Raw genomic sequence first — 15,193 nt, 5'->3', positions numbered from 1 at the left:
CGCTTTCCCAAATCGAGTTGACGGACGACCGGTGTCCGGCAACGACCACAATTTATTCAATGACTGGCACAGCTCGCGCGATCGATCTCGGAACGACACTGCCACGGCGCGCGACCTCCAGAAACGGTCGATTGCGTAACTGTGACCCGTTCACCGCGAGGAACCCTTGCTCGATTAAGCTTCAATGTGTCACCGATAATTCGCGCGACAATTATGATCGAAGTACGCGACGCGAAGCGGCGCGTCTCGACGGGAAGCTTGTCTCCCGATTGGTGAATGCGACCGATTTCGCCCGTCGGAATCGAGTCGGCAGGTGTCCGCAGATATTGCGGGACACCGTCTAGCCGCGAGCGAGTACCGATTACATAAAATTCCTGGCTGACACGAAAACCGATACCGTGAAAATAAAACGCGGATTCTTCGAGAAAGTGTCGAGGCCACGGTACATAAAACGGCTCTAGGTTTTCCAGATAAGACTCGGGGAAAACTATGCGAGGCAAAAATTCCTTTATCCAGCGCGGTGCAACTCGGCGCCGGATAAGGAGCGGCTGAACTCTTCTCCGTAATCGAATTTCTAAGCGACCCGGGATCACCACGGGTTCCTGATTTCTCGTTAAGGGACAAGCTAGCTTGCTACTCAGGTACAAATCGTGTTACCAAGGCTAGACACCTTCGAAAACTATAGCGCGATACAATCTTTCCATTCTTACATACTCAACGTGGCAAGCTACGTTTTAATGTCATCGCTTCCCGAAGGAAACTGATTCAATTTATGCAACGCAATTCCCAAGGAAAACTATGAATTTCCGCAGACTTTCTTCGCCCTTCGTGCAGAGGCGGATTAAAGGGGCGGCGGGCTAGCTGGGGCTGTAGCCCCAGGTCCCAATATCCAAGGGGCCCCGCGAGCTCGAATAATAGTACATTACACACCAAGGGCCAAAAACGGGCTTTTCCAGGCGAGGTTGATTGTTTAGTACGTTTTCCGTTCCTAGGGCAGGAAAATCTCTATTTTCAGTCCACTTTATAGGTGCCAAAAATGGTCTCTTTTAGGCATGTGTTATAAAAAAATATTTGCACTTGCACAGATTATGTCTACGATAATAAATTGAAAAAATAATAACATAGTTTTTATTTATATTCGTAAAATGATCATTTTTTGCTGCCCTTAAGCGGATCCCATATTCATTTTAGCCCCGAGCCTCGTGAATCTTTAATCCGTCCCCGCCTTCGTGTCTCTATTTCTTGGAAGTTAGAAGTATACGGTACGAAAATAACGTTCTATATCATTATGCCAATTTGAGCTAATAAAAACTGATCTTTTTCTAAAAAGGTAAAAAGCTGGGCAAATTTGAATATTTAAAATCGTAATCGTTAATCGTAATAAGTAAAAGAAAAATTCGAATCCGAATTTACGTGCATATAAGGGACGCGGTTCCCGACGACAAGCTGCCACTTTCAGGCTGAAACTTGCCTTCGGGTCGCTTCCGCATCTCTTGATACGCAAGCAGATAAATTAAGTTAGACAAATGAGGGACAATCAGTATGGTTGTAGTTTTCTCAACCGCGCTACAAAAAATCTCTTCACTTTTTTTACGAAAACTAACGTATTCTGTAAACGTAAGAATCGGGTCGGCAGTCCGAGTGACCCGTGAACTTATCGTTTTTCAACCGAGCTGGACTCGATAGCAATTATATCTAACAACGATGTCGACTCGAAAAAAAAGGGGTCACGGTGAAATCGTTGAAAAGTTGTCGTAGGCGGATCGTAATGTCGCGAGAATCGGCCGAGCCGTATGCGAAACGGAATAGGAAACTGTTCGGAGAGTTTACTAACAATGGGAAAGGTTGTAACTTTATGCGGGGATGCTTGACAATTCATCCAATTAGGAAATTTTTGCCTTCGTGTTCTCTCTCGCTCTCTCTCTTCCTCTTTCTCTCCGTTCTTCATCCTTTCCTGTTCTAGTTTTTATACGAAGAACTCTGCCGGGTGCATTAAAACGGTTTTTCGAGGACATTCGCACGAGAAGAAAAAGGCGGTGGGCAGGCGGGCTAAGTGAATTTCGTGCCCGGTCCTCGCCACGTTTCATCGTGTCTTTTCCGCTGAGTTACGACTACCTACCTATGTATACACTAACAAAAAGCGAAACGGAAGACGGCAAGTGTGTTTCACCGACGCGGCGACTTTCTCCAACTTAAAAAGAGTACCGCGAGACGAAGAAGCACCGACCGACCGGGCAAACATTTGACTCCGCCCGTGCAATCTCGTGGCACGTTGTCTGGCAAAGTTTTCGCGTTGCGAAAAATTCTTCGTCTTTTTCGTAATTACTTTCCCAACGGTTCGCGAGGCGCGGCGCGGCGTCTAAAAAAGAGCGCAACGAATTCGAGCGGCTGCCACTGAAAGCCGTCAGCCACTCCGCCGTTATCATTAATTCGCTATTACGTAACCAACTACCCGCCTTTCTACTCGCGCGTCTTCTCCCGGAGAGACTCGACGGTTTTAAACATTCTTCAACCGTTTTACAGCGCGAAACACTTTTAACGTGAAGTCTACGTGACATTCAATCAGGGTTATCTTCACGCATGACCGATATTAAATCCATTAGAGTTCAGAATGAGAAAAAGGTAAGAACAGTTTCATACATTTGTAGGAGATACGAATTTTAAATTATGGAGTGGGCCTGGCTGAACCTGACATTCGTCAGAGACGAGGATTGTAAATGAAGAACAAAGATCGATTTCTCACCTGATATACACAGCGATGACGAGCGGTGGCCTTTCCTGTCTGGGATCGGTGACCTTGGACGGATGCAGGAACGCCGGGACATGTAGCCTGGATCTCGGATATAGGGGCCCGTGAGGCACGAGCAGGGTCAGCGATTCATCGGCCTTGAGCTCCTTGTAATCGGCCCGGTTCGGTGCCAGGGGCACCTGACCGAGCGGCGTGACGGGCTGAATCTGAACACCGGGCCTGCAGAAGCCGGCTCCGGTGTCAGGCGAGCCGACCTCCTCTGTCAGCGGTTCCAGCACAGAGTAGGCAACCTGCACGAGCCTGGGCAGGCTTTTGGCAACCTTTACCCGACCAGAAGCGTCCGGAGGTGGCAACGGTGGCCACCAGTCGGCTGGTATCGTGATCTGTGCCAGGCAAACTCCGTTCTCTCCGTCGGGACTGCAGGCTGCCGTTAACATGTAAGCGGACGACGAGGACGAAGAGTAGCTTTTGCCGTTGTTTCTGTTAGCCGTGCTCCTCGCCGGAGCGGCCAGATTCGCGTGCAGAATTACACAAACCCTCTGATGGCGGGCTAATAGCAATTGACGCCTTCCACCGGCCTCGCTTCCGGCATGGAAGAGTACTCGGAGTACAGGCGAGTCGCGAGGTACGCTGGTTCCGACCAGATGAGCGGACATGTCCAAGTGACGAGCGCCTAACTCTTGCGCGTCCAGAATCGTAGCCGCGGTTAGATTTCGTCTTGTTTCTGGTCCCGGTAACGCGTCCAACGGGTCCGGAACTATAGAACGAGCCGGTACGGTCTGCTTCGTGCTAAACGGGCCGTAAGTTGCTCGTACGGACACCGGCTCGCTCGTTTGAAACACTGTGAATTTGTCTATCGAGAGAACGGACCCGGGCGGCGACGATGGAAGCCCGCTAGATGAGGTCCCCGTCGACGGAGATACCACCGTATCAGTTCGAACAGGGTAGTATTGCCTCGGTATGTGCTTCAGGAAGAATCCGCCATCCTTGTTCTCGAAGTGAACCTCCACCGAGGCTGCCACGTCTGAAATCAAACATCCATTTGGGTTAGCAACCATGAATAGTGCCGATCACTACAGGAGGATAAAAAAGAACGGCGCAAAAAATTAGAGTCAGCTTCGTGGCCAAAAATCATGAGGAGATTATCAAATATGCAGGCGGAGTAGAAGACGATGGACAACGTAATTTGGCAGAGAAATGATTCAAAGCCTTAAATTAAATTTACGTTTTGGCTGTTAATTATTTCCTGAAAAACCTAATTCATTTTATGAAGTGGAGCTCCGCGTAAACATTAATCGTTTTCCCATCTACTCTTATCGTCCATAATAATACTACTACGAACGTCCAGCCGACAGTTTATTTAAAAGTAATGGAGGATACGCGCGTTTTCTGAAGCGCCTTAATAAATTCCCGATATAGCGTTTCTGTTACAAGCGAGTAATATACGAAATTTATAGGGAACGTCGGATTACCATAGAAATGAACACGCCGGGCCATTCAAGCCTCTGGACGCGCGCGGGCCCGGAAGAGTTGAAACTCTCCGTCGCGACGCCTCGCGTTCGGCCTCGACTTTGCAAGTTTCACGTTGGCCGTCCGGCTTATTACACGAGGGAATTCCGTTCTATGCCGATGCCGCGTGGCAGAGCGAGCGTGCACCGATAAAAATTTTCCAGATAGAAGTTCGAGTGGAAAGTCGTGTAGAAATATCAAGCGATTCGCCTCGATACCGGCGTCCGTGCTCGCTGGCTGCGATGTAGGGCCAGCTCGGCCCCTGTTCGATAAATCGGAGAATTCGTTTCGCCTGACCCGTTCGATAAAAGCGTACACAGTACGAAAATTTTACGCGGCACGAAACGAAGTTCGTGGTAGATACTTATGCGCGTACCCGAGAGCGAAGGTACGCACACAGGTGAATAGGGAGAAGTTGTAAATCGGCGAGGCGTGGCGTGGCGGGCGGCTGCGCTCGATCCGGATATAAATTTCCGGGGAAATCCTCCGCTAAGCGTCAGCTGCCCACACAATCCCTCTCTATCTCTTTCCCTCTTGTCCTCCCTCTCTCGTAAAATAGAGGGAAACGCGCGGAAAGGTGAGACCAATTAAACTGCCCCTCGCTTATCTTTTCGTTTCGATGTAATATTCCTTGTCCCCATCTTTTTTCACTTTGCCTCAAAAGGTACACGCGTGATGAGCTAATAATTCCTTTAACATGGTATCGTAGAGGTATGTTCAATTTAGAAACGATTGAGCATAGTAAACGCTTAGACCGAGTGTACTTATTAGTTTGCTTATTCGCTTTGTGATGAGGAAAGTTATTATTCGGATAATTTGTAATTTTATTCTACATTTGACTAAACACAAATTGTAATCATTTGTCGCGAACATTCATCGCGACCTCATTGCAGCCGTGGGTACGTCGAACCACTGGTACTTCATCGGTTTATTCTTGTCCAGCTCGTACTCCAAACACCGTCTAGGAGGAATGCTGTCGGGGATAGTTAGAAAGTGCTCTTTAAATTGACATAAACCTCCCGGGATCGTTATTAGACAAATTGCAATTCCATGGAATTGCGCTCGCTCGGGCACTATCGCGAGCCATTACACTTACAAAGTCTTTCTTTTGCAACGTACGATCGGGTAATCTTTCTGGTAGCATTGCGTGTGTAGGACCGTGAAATAAGTGAATTTTACCGGCTTGCTGCCGTTGTCCTTCGACTTGCTAAGACAATGGTAGAACTTCTCGTCGCATTTGCAGTTTAACCTGTATAAACAAATCCCACAAACTTTTTTTCGTATCTCTGTTCTCTCTCGCATTTTCATCGCAGAATATCAATTTCGGAGCGTTTACCGAAACATACTGTTATTTAATGTCCTCGATGATTAAAGGTCTACACATTCGTTACACCTAAATGCCATTCGCTGTTATTGCGGATGTGGTTCAAAAGCATTCATATATAGCCCCGCGTTACGGGGATAACGGCTGGGAAAATCGAGCACAGATGAGCGTTACGAATGCAAATGGGTTAAAACAATTGGCCGATGCGGAGGAGCATGTAACGGGCGATCGATTTACCCGGGGGTACGAATTCGACGGGTGAAACGTGAGAGAACCTCTCTCCGATCTTGACTCGTGTCCCGTTCAATACTCGCGGCTCACGGCGCGGCGCGCGGCAGCGAGTGATTCATGCGAGGTAGCAGCCGGCCCAGGCAACGCCTACAACTCGCTCGCGAACGTTACGCCTAATCGCGCGCAATTTCTCACCGTACGCTGGACACTCGCTGCGGCGGCGGCGGCAAAAATTTTCGTGTGGGCGTTCACGCGAACCCGGCATTACCACCGATCGTTAACGTTCCGCTCGCGAACGCTCGCGTGGCACGATAATAAAAGTATCGGAGCCCGTTCAACGGCCCTCACGGTTGCGTCAGTCAGTTTTACTTGCCTTGGAAAACCGCGCGCACCGTTAACTGATTGTAAGAGAAAAAGGCGTCGTTCCGAGGAAAGGGAACTAATTTAAATTGGCTCGGCCGTCTTCAGAGACGCGACCACCGTTCAGGCAGCGACGACGAGACTGTTGCCGCCGGGCATGACGTTAAAGCAGAAATAAGCAATTCCTTACGTATTCGAGTACAACGTAATAAATTTTTGAATGTTTTGGTAAATTTCGTATTAAAGAACAATCTGTTTTATAATATTCACACAAATGAAGCGAAACTGGGATTGACTCGATATTTCGAGTTTAAATCACTATTTAAATGATAACACGAATGAAAGTATGATACGTGCAAATTCATGATGCTGTGAATTGATTCGCCGTTTACTAAAGAATAAAATTTGGAATTTAACCTGGTGTAGAAGCTAGTATTGGTCAGATTGTGCTTCGTCTGTCCGGCCTCGATTATGTCTGAGCACATGTCGTGATCTCGGCAGCACGCATCGGTTTGCTTAAATTTTCCGAGGTCCTGTGGACCCTCCGCGTTGTTACCACTTCCGCACCATTTCGTCCCTGCCGGAAGGAAGTTTAAGAAAACGTAGGAAGCTCGTTATGAATAACCCGCGTATCGATGGCATCGGAATCTCTATTGTACGCATTCGTGTCCCTCTCCCCTTTCGTTTCGCTTTTCAGGTCGCAACCACCGCTGCTGTTGCTTACCTGGGAATATCAACTGCATTCGTTCCAGCTCCTCTCGGTCGACTTCATTGTCAATGTCGTCTCTATAGGAGATCGTCCATGCGTGAACGTGAACGGAGACGCGAATAAAGAGGCAAAGAGCGAGAACGTACGAGCTCAGGACGTTCATCGTACACGCAAAATGGCAGCCAAGAAAGATGGCGAAGCGAGACCAAAAAGACTATAAACGGTTGCCTCTTGAGAGCGCAAAACGGTTCCTTCCGTTTGTGTTCTAGGAACGTGAACGGTCCCCGTTGTTCCTCGAGCTTATATGAAAAACCGCCCCCCATTTCGACCTAGTTTCGTTGCACCTAATCGTTACAATTGCACGGCGTCCTTCCGCCGAACGACCGATAATCGCTAGATAAAATTCGTAACGCGGAAGAACGTGCCTGGAATCAGGCGAACGACACGTCGAATTCAAACGAATACCCCCGCTAACAGGAATCCGAAATAAAAAAAAAAAGCCACCTTAGAACTGCGCATACATTTAACTACACGTCGACGTAATTTACGTGGCGAACTTAAAAGATATATGGCGTGCGTGCTCACGTGCATCCCGTGTTTTGGTTAATTACTTCTCTGCAAGGCACGAAACGTGTGTAAAACGAGTGCATAGCCGAAACGTGTCAATGGTTTACGGGTGGTCGTGCACGATTCGCACACGCACCGGTCAAAAGTTTGCAACCGTCGTCGTGTACGTGGCAAGTTTCAACGTAAAGATTCCAAAGTAGTATGAGAATCTTTCAAGATGAGTAAAAGTGAAACTTCTGACGGGTAAATAGATCTTAGCAACACGTGTCTCTCTACGTCACATTCCCTCCAATAAGAAAATCGATTATGCTACTACAATGATGGATACGGTTTATTTGGAATATCGTGTGAGTTGTATTGAGAGTAGTATAATATAGAATCGCGAGGATTGGGTGATATCTTATGTATTCAATCCGCATAGGCATCGTTGATACGATCTTCGAGTTCCGGACAAAGGAAGTGTCTGATATTTCGTGGGCCAACTAGACCGTCCTGACGACGAGCGCAATCTGCCAGCCACAGCGCCACGGCTGTAATGCGATTTGCCGAGACCGGTGGACCAATTCCGAGCACTTGAAACCGCGTATCCAGACGTCCTTCCTCTACTTCCTGTTTCATTCTCTTCAAAAACTCCTCGAAAGGGTCTGGCGGCGGAGGCGTCGAGACGCTTTCCGATTCGCGAACCGGCTCCAGACACTCGCAAATACCTTGAAGGATGCTTTCAAGCCCGATGGGCTGGTAGTCATCGATTTCCTCGTAAGCCACCATCTCCTTCTCGCTTTCTTCACCGCCGTAATACATGTATGAATCCTTGTCGAAATCGTTCGAATCGGCGTCGAGGAAATCAAAATCTGGGATGGTAGATCGGTGGTCGGGTGACAGCTGATCCGAGTCGTGTTCCTCGATCTTCTGTACGTCACCCTCGAACTGGATGAAATTATTTTACGTTTCGTACAGTAGAAATCATCGTACGATTCATTTTTCGAGGATACTATTCGTAGATTAATATTTGCTACGGTGACGAGAAAAAATCATAACGTTTAACGAACGATGAGCAAACAGCAAAATCGTACCGGTTGAAATTAGAGTTCCATGGTTTTTCAACCGCGATTCGTCTAAACCCGGAAAGTCAAGTATACGATCCGAGATGGTTTAATATTTATTATCGCAGTATGATTAAACTCAACGAAGCTGGACAGCTCGGATATATTTTACGCGCTACTAAAAAAATTATGAGTGCCGTTTTTTTAGCTATTTTATCTCGCGTGTAGTAAAAATTTCAACTAATCTTTAATAATTCTAATTTTACAACGCGATATATTTTCATGCGAAATCGCCAGTCTTCAGAAATAAATATCAGTTTAACGAAGTACAGGTCTCGTTCGTTTACGAACCTGTTCGTCCTTTTGTATTTGTTCCGAGGACTGGACATCGCTCACATCCCTCTGCGAGGGTGTGGGCTTGTGAACTTCGTCAGCTATCGCCTCGGACCGCCTCTCTTCGGTACCCTGATCTTCCAAAACTCGTATGCTATCGGTCGATCGGCTTTCGCTGGAAGTGAACGCGCAAACATCCACCGCTGCAGCCTCTTCTTCCTGACGAGTGTTCGATTAAAAGAAGACTCGACGTGTTTCATTTGAGTGAAACGCGGCGACGCAACACGGCGAGGAGAAAACATCTATGGCAGAGGCATTAATTGGCCCGGACCAACACCTCTGCCCGGCTCGTGTTCAATCGATTCCCGGTTACATTGACCGTACGATCTCGCCGCTAAATCGAGGTTCGGTCACGCTGCTAAAGTATGCTACAATCGAAACGGGATTCTGTAAATTTGCATGACTCAACTCGTCGTTTACGACGCGGCGGGCTGCGCGGTGCGCGGTTTGAAACGAGGGCATCGACGCATCAAGTAATTATTTCCACAGCCCCGTTTCGATTGCGCGCCGATTCCATTTGCATCGGTGCGTTATTAACGAAATTATATTTGGTCATCGCCAGGGATGAGAGCACTTGAAACGCGGATTATGTTTTTTCTCGTGAACATTTTCCGACTCATTAATCGCGGACCAACCCAAAATTGTCCGAAAAATAATTTCAAGAATACATGCAATACACCAAAGCCACGGTCAACGATATTTAAGCTGGATTGTCCAGGCCTGAGCCGAATATATACTTTTGTTCTCTGTTAAATACGTAACCAGACCAGAGAACGTGGATTATTAATAATAAATGTTCACTCTTTCACGGAAGTAATCAGTGGCCGTGTACAACATTGGAATATGTAGATAACAATGGCCCGAACAATAAATTATAATACAGATTCACTTCGAATTCAAATTCGATACTAATTGTACTACTATTAATGGAATACGTAGTTGCTCATTATATACGCATTAAATTAATACTGGCTGTAGTCGTTCAACAGAATTCAGTATCTTCCTTTGCGACTTCAAAGGAATGAAATTTATACCCGGAATAGGATTTAATATTTTAACAAATTTAATGCTTTTGAAGATACGTCAGAACGAATAACTTTCCCTGTACAATAATAAGCTCCAAAGGAATAAATTCAAGTGCGTTTTTCTCTACGTGCGTTTTCGTCTACGTTTTACGTGCGGGCACGTTTTCCTTGTCAAGTAAAATCGGGCCAACGTTACGAATATTGATTTAGACACGTGAAACGGGAGTGACTAAGTACCTCTTCCACCTCGGACGGTACCAAGTATAATCTGGAGTCGAGCGTGCTGGACTCCTCGCTGCTGGTCAGTCCGCTGGGACGAAAAAGCTCCTTCGCGTCTTCTTCAGTTATCACGCAGGGACATGCGCCGCTGCAATCGAGCTTCGCCAGAAATTCGTACAGACAGATGAACGTCGGTAGAGGTATCATCGCGGATCCGCCTTCCGGCTCCTCCGTCAGCAATTCGCACACGTATATCATCGTTTCGAACAGGCTCTGGGCAAGCAGAGGCCACAAAGGGTGTGCACGTAGTGAATGTGAATCGGGCGCGAAATTGTAGCCAGCATAACAATGGCCGGGTGATTAATTTAATTCAAACCGGTAACGATGATTCATCGATTCGTATTAAACCACGTGAGTTAAATACATCCTATACAGAGCGTTATCTATCTCCGGCCGAATGCTAACGCAACGACGCGATTTGCACCCACAGGCAAGAAACGTGTTCACCCCTCCCCGAATGACGAGTAAAAAATAAAAAATCACTTAAGAGAATGTTTTGTCTCCGTGAAATAGCCACGCTGTAAACTAAACCCAATGAATACATTTCCCCCGTGATCCCGAACAAAGATCGGCTGTTTCCATCTGTTACGTTCGCGATCGAATTGTTTTTTACAGGTCGGTAGAGTAATATTTTACGGTAGTAAACGAGACGGCGCGAAACTGTCCTCATCCCAATTGTTCGTGAACGACCACGTAAAAAATGCCTCTATTTATGCTTACGGTTTGCACATCGCCCACGCGATATAAAATGCACGACCTTCATCAGTCACGGTTAACGCGACGGTCCAAGGGTGTACCGAAATCGATTAACAAGCTATCTAAAAATATCATAGCCAGAACGCGATAAACATCGTCGACGAACTCGGGGACACACGAGGGAATTTTATGGGCAGGCTCTATTTTAGGTGTTTCGCGCAGGAATATTGCGAGGGTGTCTCCTATTTTCAGGGTAGACGACTTACCTTGCCCAGGAACCCGCAAGAAACCGCGAGGAATTTGTAAAAGTGGCACTCTCCCTCGGGGAAAAATCTGCCCGCCAACAGGATACGAAAGAAGGTCGTTTCAGGCAACGCGATTCCCTGCCATCTTTCCAGCATATCTTTCACGCACACTGCCTCCACGTGCCCGAAAACGTTCAAGAGGGTCTTCAGGTAACCAGGAGTGATACCCGAAGGATGGCTGAACGGGGGATATTCTAATCTTTCCTAAGAAAATGTCGGGGAGGGGCGATCAGCGTACGTGCCATATGGCTCAATCGTTTGCAAACACGTTCTATAACAGTAGCTAATCGTACGGTTTTAAACAGAGGGTGCGACGACAGGTCGATTCTCTTTGCGCGGGCGAAAGAAGAAAGGGCGTGGGTTCGCAGGCCGATAATATAACAGAGGATCGCGTGCAACTCGCAACACAGTAAGTATTTCAGAAATAAACGCGACCGATCGAAAAATTTTCTTTTAACGCTGACCGCGTGCAACAGCGGCCGACGCTTTTAGCTCTAAGCGACGTCGTGTCACTCACCTATGACCGATGCTATCAGATTCGACGTAAACGTACTTACGTACATTACCAACAACGAAGTGAGCAACGAAACATTTCATTTATAAGAATTGAGTGTTCGATTGCAAAATTAGAAATACGATTTATAGTTAGATACGAATACATTCAACTATTAAAGGGCTAGGGTATTCATGTGACTTTTCTAACACGCGTCAGTCAAATTTTGACATTTTTTGCTCTGTTTTATCGATTACCAGACAAAAATAGTGCGAAATATGGATTAGACTTTTGGTTTTTATATGAAAATATTTTCCAGTCGTCAGGTACATTTTTAAAAAGAAGAAAGTTAAATCTGATATGCTCTGATCATTATTTAATCAGAATATGCTGATATTTAGTAATATGAGCATNAAATCATTGTTCTTCCAACGTCTGATTTCTTTTTAATTATAGGAAATGCGTTTTTCTAAGGTACATAAATTTTTGGGACTGACTGTATAGCCAATACATCCTTAATAAAACGTATCTTAACTTTGTCCTTATTCGCAACAATTTAAGAATCACTTGTTTGTTTATAAAAATAACACGAATCGAAAGGAAGAGGAAGAGAGACGAGAATCTGGATATAGAAGCGACGCATGTAAAAATATCAGTCTCGACTGGCGCGTCGGGCGTAATCCTTCGAGTATTGTATCAGGTCACGGACGTCGTTTTAACGTCGAGCCGAGGTTGCTATCGCGCGGAACGAAAGATCCTGGGAGAGCAACTAGGAAAATAGGAGAATTCGATAGTTCAAGGCTCGAGTCCCATGGCTTGATACTATTCGCGTCCGGTCACGGACGTTGTCCATAATGTATCAACGTTCAAAGAGAAAAATCCCGGCGATAGAGGACGTGGGAGAACGAGAAGGAACTCGAATGGCCAATAAACCGACCGGCGTACTGATCGAACGAATTAATTTATAGCTATCGGTTCGATTAACTGAGTTAATCGATTTCACCTAGCGCTGGACCATTAACCGAACCGTTTTGCGGTCGAATCTTTCAAGCCGGTTACCCTGGGACGGTACGGTGTGCCTGGGAAGCGATAGAAATTGATTGCGTCTGGCTGTGAAATTCTTAATTGCGCCCGAAAATCTGGCAGCGACTGATGCAACGTTTCCTGGGCTGATTAAACGAGCCGCACCATTCATCCATCAAGACGAAAGTAACCAATTAAATGTTTCAAAATACGCATCGAGCATCATAATACATTTCCGGCTCCAGTTTTCAATTGAAACTCTGGCACTGAATTATTACGAAGACAAATTAATACGATTTGTAAGTTCAACTCTTCAAGCTCACAGTCGTACATTCAACACCGGTTTGCCTTTAGCCTTTAACTTGTTTCAAATAATTATCGCCGATTTGATTTACTTATCTATCCACTTAATTAGGTATCAACGGGATAAAATATAATAAAACGTACAATGGAAGCAACGAGAGAGATTACGCTTAACAACGCACTCGACCGACGAGAAGAAAGAACGTCCGTTGACGCTGATTTTAATCAACCCTTTGTAAGATAATGGGGATGCGGAGAAGACATAAGACACGTCAGCTTTGCATGCAGCTGCGTTTGACTCTCCGTCGAAACAAGTCGATAAGATTGTGCACACCGTGTGAATTTTCTACACGCGTCTCTTTTATATCGACGTCATCTCTCTTTCTATTCCATTAAAGTATTATATTATCCTTTGCATTCTCTCTCTGAAGAAATTATCTACGTCACAAGCTTTCAAGCCAAGAATTTCTTACCGAGTATCTAAAGACAAAACTTTTTGAGCTTGAGGATTATTAATATAGACTGTTCAATTTTCATAGAGGAAATGAATCAAAATGTAATAAAAATCGGAAAAAGGTTAGGGGGTGGGCGTTTACTTTCACAGGCGGTACTTCGCAGTTGGCCAGGGCACGAAAGTAAGCGCAGGTCCATTGCAGAAGATCGTAGGGTTGCGTGCGAATGGCAGCCTTCGCGTACACCTTCAAAATGTGCGGGAACGTTGGCGGAATTTTGATCTGTTCGGCGCAATAAATATCTTCCATCTTTTGACGGATGAAAGAAAAGTCGACGAGCGACGATTACCGTTGCAGCTCCGCGCGCCGGTTCGTGACGACGCGACGAGATGACGTCCCGATTCGATATCCCGCGCTCGGGAAACGTTATTGTCATATCTAGGCCCCGGACGCGCCGCGGGAAGAATTTCAAACGGGACGCGGCCGGGCTTCGCAAAGCTGTTAGTCGCGAGCGCTTTGATGTGTTCCCCACAAAAGAACCGTTTTTTGTTTCGACCCACGCCACCGGATTGAATCGTTTTCGGCAGACAACGGTTCTTTGAAGCGCGGTTTCCATGGACGAGGACTTTGCTTCTCAATTCTGAGAACGTGTTTCGAATACACAACGACACATGAGTACTTCCTCGAAAGAGCTAAATTAACGAGAGTGAATATTTCGCTAATCCCTTAGTAACGATGCAACGCAAGTGCAGAATTATGTAATGTAACATGAACATTAGAATCTGGTAGGATTATTAAGGTTGAGTTGTATGAACCGTAAAATCTCTGCTAAAGCTTTAAAACAGGTAATAAAAAGCTGTGTCCAATATCTGGAGCACTGAATTTAAAAAAAAAATAATAATTACAGAGGGGTGGGGTTTCTAAAATTGTTCCACTTGTTTTCCTTGGTTATAAGGAATTTTTAACGCATAATTTCTAATATTCTAATACATAGATTTAGTATTGTTTTAGCTGCTTCTTCTTTAACCATCTACTTCTCGCGTACTCGATACGGAAAATCGCGGTATCAGAAGCGTATTTATTATTTACTCATTCGCTAGAAAAATACCTCAAGCAGAGAGGGAAGCTATCGAAAGCACAAATATTGAGGCACGAGTTGATCCGGATGAGAAACGGATATTTACCTTTTATCCACTTAAATTTTCCGCAATCCTATAATATCAGGAGATGCGCGTCAATTTTCAACCTCAATCGAGGAACCTCCTCTTATTCAACAACCTTTTCTATTGAACAAAAATGGTGGAATGTCTGTAGAAAATCAAATAACGTCCTTCCACGTACCTATCTGTTTGTTACATTTTACGCCGTGCTACCATCATCTGTATCTTTCTGCTGTTCGTTCTTTGTGCACCGTGGAAAATCGCAGTGGCAAAGGTAATCGTCATCGGAAACTGGTAAAATTGACACAGAAACGAAGAAAGAGTCGCGACTCCTCCGGGCACATCGATCTCCGGAAACAGCTTCGATTGATTCCGCGCTCTTTGGCTCTCTATTATTAGTTCCTCGTTATCACTGTAGTTATGCAAGTATGAGTTAAAGGCAAATGGAAATTGGTACGCAATACGTACTTAAGGTTGTATGAACCCTTACATAAAAACAATGACAAAGCATTGAAATTTTGACAATTACTAGATCTTAAATTAATAAAACACTGTACAAAATCTTAGAAATC

The 15,193-nt window shown here is 45.6% G+C and overlaps 3 protein-coding genes across 5 annotated transcripts in view; all 3 read right to left on the bottom strand.

Moving 5' to 3' along the window:
- Positions 1-15,193, bottom strand: part of dtn (transmembrane protein 132C dtn) — a 70,154-nt gene that overhangs the window by 22,786 nt on the left and 32,175 nt on the right. For all 3 annotated transcript variants that reach the window (XM_026810982.1, XM_018037951.2, XM_018037952.2), the window contains exon 2: positions 2,744-3,773. In XM_026810982.1, coding sequence (XP_026666783.1) covers positions 2,744-3,773 — 1,030 coding nt within the window. The remainder of the gene's footprint in view (positions 1-2,743; positions 3,774-15,193) is intronic.
- On the bottom strand, positions 5,048-7,497 carry Pla2 (phospholipase A2). The gene is made up of 4 exons (XM_026810984.1): positions 6,898-7,497; positions 6,591-6,750; positions 5,355-5,507; positions 5,048-5,231 (listed from the first exon to the last, which is right to left on the bottom strand). Exons 1-4 carry the CDS (start codon positions 7,043-7,045, stop codon positions 5,132-5,134), a joined length of 561 nt encoding a protein of 186 aa, XP_026666785.1. The 5' UTR covers positions 7,046-7,497; the 3' UTR covers positions 5,048-5,131.
- On the bottom strand, positions 7,559-11,302 carry LOC113463885 (uncharacterized). Its single transcript, XM_026810983.1, has 4 exons — positions 11,152-11,302; positions 10,148-10,402; positions 8,844-9,044; positions 7,559-8,358 (listed from the first exon to the last, which is right to left on the bottom strand). The coding sequence occupies exons 1-4, from the start codon at positions 11,284-11,286 to the stop codon at positions 7,858-7,860; spliced, it is 1,092 nt and encodes a 363-aa protein (XP_026666784.1). The 5' UTR covers positions 11,287-11,302; the 3' UTR covers positions 7,559-7,857.

Source organism: Ceratina calcarata, unplaced genomic scaffold, assembly GCF_001652005.2.
Source record: "Ceratina calcarata isolate Rehan_Ccalc_2016 unplaced genomic scaffold, ASM165200v1 scaffold180.2, whole genome shotgun sequence".
In the NCBI taxonomy this organism is placed as follows: Eukaryota; Metazoa; Arthropoda; class Insecta; order Hymenoptera; family Apidae; genus Ceratina; species Ceratina calcarata.
This window is presented reverse-complemented; position numbering and strand designations above follow the sequence as displayed.

Coding starts and splice junctions, on each gene's coding strand:
- Pla2 (XM_026810984.1), bottom strand. CDS start 7,045: ATGAACGTCCTGAGCTCGTACGTTCTCGCTCTTTGCCTCTTTATTCGC. Junction 5,508..6,590: donor AATACTAGCTTCTACACCAG/GTTAAATTCCAA, acceptor TTGTTTATACAG/GTTAAACTGCAAATGCGACG. Junction 5,232..5,354: donor CGTTGCAAAAGAAAGACTTT/GTAAGTGTAATG, acceptor TATCCCCGACAG/CATTCCTCCTAGACGGTGTT.
- LOC113463885 (XM_026810983.1), bottom strand. CDS start 11,286: ATGCTGGAAAGATGGCAGGGAATCGCGTTGCCTGAAACGACCTTCTTT. Junction 9,045..10,147: donor TACCGTCCGAGGTGGAAGAG/GTACTTAGTCAC, acceptor AACACTCGTCAG/GAAGAAGAGGCTGCAGCGGT. Junction 8,359..8,843: donor AAATACAAAAGGACGAACAG/GTTCGTAAACGA, acceptor GGTGACGTACAG/AAGATCGAGGAACACGACTC.